This window comes from Lepidochelys olivacea (assembly GCF_965140295.1).
Source record: "Lepidochelys olivacea isolate rLepOli2 genome assembly, chromosome: 9".
Taxonomy (NCBI): Eukaryota; Metazoa; Chordata; order Testudines; family Cheloniidae; genus Lepidochelys; species Lepidochelys olivacea.
The window spans coordinates 49,483,501-49,489,941 of NC_140419.1; the positions used below are offsets into that span (position 1 = coordinate 49,483,501).

At 42.6% G+C, this 6,441-nt stretch overlaps 1 protein-coding gene across 3 annotated transcripts in view; it reads left to right on the forward strand.

Annotated features, from left to right (window-relative positions):
* The window catches only part of VPS8 (VPS8 subunit of CORVET complex), a 223,278-nt gene extending 217,471 nt beyond the window's left edge, over positions 1-5,807 (forward strand). For all 3 annotated transcript variants that reach the window (XM_084638357.1, XM_084638358.1, XM_084638360.1), the window contains 2 exons: positions 2,063-2,143; positions 4,855-5,807. In XM_084638357.1, coding sequence (XP_084494483.1) covers positions 2,063-2,143; positions 4,855-5,004 — 231 coding nt within the window. In that variant the 3' untranslated portion in view covers positions 5,005-5,807. The remainder of the gene's footprint in view (positions 1-2,062; positions 2,144-4,854) is intronic.
* Positions 5,808-6,441: the final 634 nt, after the last annotated feature.

A 6,441-nucleotide genomic window follows, 5' to 3' on the forward strand; every position in this document is an offset into this window, starting at 1 on the left:
TGTACATGGCAGAGGGGTATTGCTGGCACATGATGGCATATATCACATTGGTATATGTGCAGGTGAACGAGCCTCTGATTGGTAGATATCACATCAGCCACACTATAAGAGGCTCATTCACCTGCGCAGCTACCAATGTGATATGTGCCAGCAATGCCTCTCTGCCATGTACATTGGCCAAACCAGACAGTCTCTACGTAAAAGAATAAATGGACACAAATCAGACTTCAAGAATTACAACATTCAAAAACCAGTCGGAGAACACTTCAATCTCTTTGGTCACTCGATTACAGACCTAAAAGTGGCAATGCTTCGACAAAAAAACTTCAAAAACAGACTCTGAGAGAATGCTGAATTGGAATTAGTTTGCAAACTGGATACAATTAACTTAGGCTTGAATAGAGACTGGGAGTGGATGGGTCATTACAGAAAGTAAAACTATTTCCCCATGTTTATTTCCCCCCCTACTGTTCCTCAGACGTTCTTGTCAACTGCTGGAAATGGCCCATCTTGATTATCACTACAAAAGGTTTTTTCCCTCCTGCTGGTAATAGCTCACCTTACCTGATCACTCTTGTTACAGCGTGTATAGTAACACCCGTTGTTTCATGTTCTCTGTGTATATAAATCTCCCCACTGTATTTTCCACTGCATGCATCTGATGAAGTGAGCTGTAGCTCATGAAAGCTTATGCTCAAATAAATTGGTTAGTCCCTAAGGTGCCACAAGTACTCCTTTTCTTTTTGCGGCTACAGACTAACACAGCTGCTACTCTGAAACCTTTAATACAGTAGTTACTGACTTGCTGCTTTAACGTAAGGAATTGCTTAAGTATTTTCATTTGGGAACGATTGTAGTCCTGCGGTTAGAACAGGAGACTGGGAGCCCCCAGGTTCTTTTCTCAGCACAGCCACTGAACTGCTGTATGACTCTGGGAAGGTTACAACCTCTATGCCCTGGGTTACATGCATATGAAGTGTCAGTGTGTTCCATGCTTACTCTCAGCGGTGTTTTGAAACTTAAGGTTTGCAAAACATTTGAAGGTGCTGTCGAAGCACAAAATAACTTTGGTAATAAATACAGAATAAGTTAACATACTGTGATGTTGAGTGCGTAAGGCTCTGATTCAGGAAGATGCACTCACTACTTCTCCAATATACCTTTGTATAACCGTCACTAAAAATGCACAACCACAAAGAGTCAAGTGTCAGTGCTTGGTATTGTCAGGATAATACACGAGGGCTGAAATCCTGGCTCCATTGAAATCAATGGCAAAACTTCCATCAACTTCATTCTTTAAGAGGTAATATTAGTTCTCTTTTTGTAATTTGTCTTGAGCCACTACTGTGACTCCTGCTTTCCTACCCAAAGAGATTCAAGGTAAGTTCATATTAAGGTGACTCAGTAAATAAATATTAGTTGTATTGTTATAAAGACTCTGTATAAACAAAATCCTGCATACAAATATTTTTTGCACGTTTGAGAACATAGTGAAAATATTTTAGCATGAATATTTTATATATTGTTTTGTAAAAGTAAATTTCAGAAACTAGCAGCTAACGGGAATCCTCATTAATGCTGATCTGGCATCATTAGCTCTCAATAGATCATATTGTTAATCTTATTGTTTTGGAATACAAAATAGAAACATTTTAATATTCTAACCAAGCAAGGGTACAATAATTCTGGACAGGCTATCCCCCCCCCCACCTCTTCCCAGATTATTAATTTAATTAATATCTATAAAGCACTTTAGAAATAAGAATTAAGCACAGTGTAGTGCTAAGTACCTATTACAATGGTTTATGATGTCACCATAACCCCTTAGTATATTTAGAGCTTTGTGTTGTGTGGTTCAGTCTTTATTACTCTTTTTGCATAGAAAAGTGACATAAAGCAAAACAAGCATGTTCCCTTTTTTAACAAGGTACAAAACTGTAGCATAGGTGCTCAGATCTAATGATAGTGAGCCAGTGTAAATACCTAGCTATACAGATTTAAATTTTGGTTATTTGATTTTTATGTCTCTAATTTTTTGTAACCTTGTAACTTTGTTTCTTAGACAAGTTCAGAGTCCCTGTTGGATTCCCAGCAAATCCAGGCTTTTGACCAACTCTGTCGACTCTATCGAGGAACCTCCAGGGTAAAGTGTCTTCATCTCTTCTTTTTAATTGGTGAATCAAATTGTACCCGACTCTGTGCCATCCATTGGAGCCGGCAGTCTGGGTGCCAACTCTTCCCAAGAGCTTAGAATCATAGAATATCAGGGTTGGAAGGGATCTCAGGAGGTCATCTAGTCCAACCCCCTGCTCAAAGCAGGACCAATCCCCAATTAAATCATCCCAGCCAGGGCTTTGTCAAGCCTGACCTTAAAAACTTCCAAGGAAGGAGATTCCACCACCTCCCTAGGTAACACATTCCAGTGTTTCCCCACCCTCCTAGTGAAAAAGTTTTTCCTAATATCCAACCTAAATCTCCCCCACTGCAACTTGAGACCATTACTCCTTGTTCTGTCATCTGCTACCCTGAGAACAGTCTAGAGCCATCCTCTTTGGAACCCCCTTTCCGGTAGTTGAAAGCAGTTATCAAATCCCCCCTCATTCTTCTCTTCCGTAGACTAAACATCCCCAGTTCCCTCAGCCTCTCCTCATAACTCGTGTTCCAGTCTCCTAATCATTTTTGTTGCCCTCCGCTGGACTCTTTCCAATTTTTCCACATCCTTCTTGTAGTGTGGGGCCCAAAACTAGACACAGTACTCCAGATGAGGCCTCACCAGTGTCAAATAGAGGGGAACGATCACATCCTTCGATCTGCTGGCAATGCCCCTACTTATACATCCCAAAATGCCATTGGCCTTCTTGGCAACAAGGGCACACTGTTGACTCATATCCAGCTTCTCATCCACTGTCACCCCTAGGTCCTTTTCTGCAGAACTGCTGCCGAGCCATTCGGTCCCTAGTCTGTAGCGGTGCATTGGATCCTTCCGTCCTAAGTGCAGGACTCTGCACTTGTCCTTGTTGAACCTCATCAGATTTCTTTTGGCCCAATCCTCTAATTTGTCTAGGTCCCTCTGTATCTTATCCCTACCCTCCAGCATATCTACCTCTCCTCCCAGTTTAGTGTCATCTGCAAACTTGCTGAGGGTGCAATCCACACCATCCTCCAGATCATTTATGAAGATATTGAACAAAACCGGCCTGAGGACCGACCCTTGGGGCACTCCACTTGATACCGGCTGCCAACTAGACACGGAGCCATTGATCACTACCTGTTGAGCCTGACAATCTAGCCAGCTTTCTATCCACCTTACAGTGCATTCATCCAGCCCATACTTCTTTAACTTGCTGGCAAGAATACTGTGGGAGACACTGTCAAAAGCTTTGCTAAAGTCAAGGAACAACACATCCACTGCTTTCCCTTCATCCACAGAACCAGTTATCTCGTCATAGAAGGCAATTACATTAGTCAGGCATGACTTGCCCTTGGTGAATCCATGCTGACTGTTCCTGATCACTTTCCTCTCCTCTAAGTGCTTCAGAATTGATTCCTTGAAGACCTGCTCTATGATTTTTCCAGGGACTGAGGTGAGGCTGACTGGCCTGTAGTTCCCAGGATCCTCCTTCTTCATTTTTTTAAAGATGGGCACTACATTAGCCTTTTTCCAGTCGTTCGGGACTTCCCCTGATCGCCATGAGTTTTCAAAGATAATGGCCAATGGCTCTACAATCACATCCGCCAACTCCTTTAGCACTCTCGGATGCAACGCATCCAGCCCCATGGACTTGAGCACGTCCAGCTTTTCTAAATAGTCCCGAACCACTTCTTTCTCCACAGAGGGCTGGTCACCTCCTCCTCATGCTGTGCTGTCCAGCTTCTTTCAATGCTGCTGCAATATGGAAAGATAAGGTTTATTAAATCAAATTCTGATCTTTTTGGAGCTTACAAAGGCAGGATTTTCCACTCTCAATACACAGGCAAAATTTCGCACAGACTGCTATCACCTTCAACTCCATTCTGCATTTAAGTGCCCTCACCCTGTTTTCAAAGGACCATATCCCACTTACCAAAATTCAAATATACAAATTACCAAGTTAAAAAATATTAACATCCAAACTCATTTCAAAACAGTGTTTTGCTATATAAAAGCCTTCTGACAATTGCAATTATTCCATGGTCCTTGCACTAATATAGACACAGCTCACCCCAATAGATTGCTTTCTGTCTTTCACATACATCTTGGGTGGAGGGGCTATCCATCTAAAATGCGGTACATTGCAGAGAGGGTGAAGGTGAGAACCTCCTTGCTTGGTCAGTGCTTAGGAACATAAGATTGCCATACAGAAATAGTCCTGTTCTGGATCCTGTTCTGGACAGTGGCCAATGTCACATGCCTCAGAGGAAAGGTATAAAAATCTTCAAAATAAGTGTCAGTGAGCAATATTACCCCACAAAAGACTCCTTTCTGCCTCCAGCTAGTGATCACCTCATACTGTGAATCAGAGGGTGAAAATCCCTTGTAACTTTGTCCTGCTGTCATAGCTGTCATTGCTGTTCTCATTGTGGCATTGTGAGCACTTTCTCCATAGTTAAGGGTTCAACCAGGGTTTCATACTAATCTGTTTGCCTCTGTAATATCCTGCTGCAATGAGTTTCACAGCTAACTATACAGTGGGTGCGAATGTATCCCCTTTGTCTTAATTGTATCATTGTTACTTGAATATCTTGTGAAAGGAAGGGGACAGGTGGAGGGATCCCATACTGTCCGTGCGCTCACACACCCTTTAAAATAAATGCTTCCCTAAAGATTGCTCAGGCCTCTGTGTATTTAGTGGTGTATTTCTTTTTGTCTTGCAGTTAGCTCTCCTGACAGAATTGTCTCGAACTCATGGTGGTGAAAAACATGGGCTCCTCAATGTCTCTCAGGGTGACCCTGCACTGAACAGTGTCTTCCAGAATGAGAATTTCCAGCTGCATCTCACTCCCCCTCCACTGACAGAAGAGTAGCCCTCCCCTTGCCAGATCATGGGTGCAGTCCTTCCATGGTTGCATAAGAACATTCTGAGAAGGCTCCTACCATCGATCCCGGAGCGTGAGTTTATTGGCTATGGGGCCTGCCCTACTAGGCTGGATTTGCTGCCCATTGCCATCATATTCTTCCCAAAATCCTTTGTGACATGTCACTTTGTGTCAGATGGCTTTACTGGGTTTGTAACCATGTGGAATCTGTAGTAGTTTCTCTGCTGGCTTATTTTCCTCTGTTTCTTCTGACAAAACAGAAGGAACATCACAGAGATCACTGTTAGAGTTCTTGTCCAGTGGGATGCACTGAAAGCTATAAACTGTGCTGTCAATTCCATGTACTTCACTCGAGCCAAACACAGGAAGTTGAAGCATCTGTACTAACCCCAAGGTGACTGTGTCTGCAGCCAAAGCTTATCCAAATAATTGGAACCTATAATATGTTCATTTTTATTCCTTAGACAGATTGACCAAGGGAATACAGAACATGTCACATATCCAAACTCAGCATTTCTCAAAATGCCTCATCAACATTATAAGGGAAATAACTAATTTATTTGAGTTTAAATTTAGTATTAGTAAAAATAATCTTTTTGACAAATCACTAACCCCCTCAGGATCTCCTGGATTATAAGCAAAGTGGGTGGTATGACTGCATGAAACACACTCAGCACTTGAAAGGAGCTGAAACTGCAAAAGAGCATATATTTGTAAGTAAACAAACTTGTGTGCAATGCTCCTGTGAAACTACATTCTCTAATAAAAATGCCCTGCCTTTAAACCCTTCAGTCCTGGTAAATGTCTGTATTTAAACTGTGCTCTAGGAGCTGGTGGAGGGGTTACTGTGATAGATGCAGCTCTGTGAGAGAGTTCCTCTTCTCCTAAGTGCCATTAATCAGGAATTCTAGGAGCAAGAGAAATGTAGCAATTTACCATTCAGCAAACTTGGCAGCCACAAACCACTAAGTCAAGCTTATGCATATGAGCTAGTCGCTGTTCTAGTGGGTTCCACAAACATTTTTCTGTTTCCAGTTGGGTGGAAGGAAATATAAAGTAAATGTATATGGCCATTGTGACGGAATCCCTGGGGTGCAGCCTGGGACTGTGGGACCCCTGTGCCCCCATAACTCTCCAGCCTGGTCTGTCTCTCACAATGATTTGCTAGTGAGAAGCATTAAGCCCCTCTAGGCACTGTTATCACTCAGCACTACAGCATGTGAAGCTCCTCACCCAGCTAGATTGCATGAATGCTCCCAGAGCTACTCATGAATCACACAGCAAAAGGCACCAGCCGAATCCCTCCAGCTCCCAGCCTTGTACCTCAGGAATATACTGCCCTGCACTGCTCAAGATGAACAGTGCAAATTTATTAATTGGTTCAGCACTTCATCGATGGAAAGTGGATATATACCAGCCTTTGTA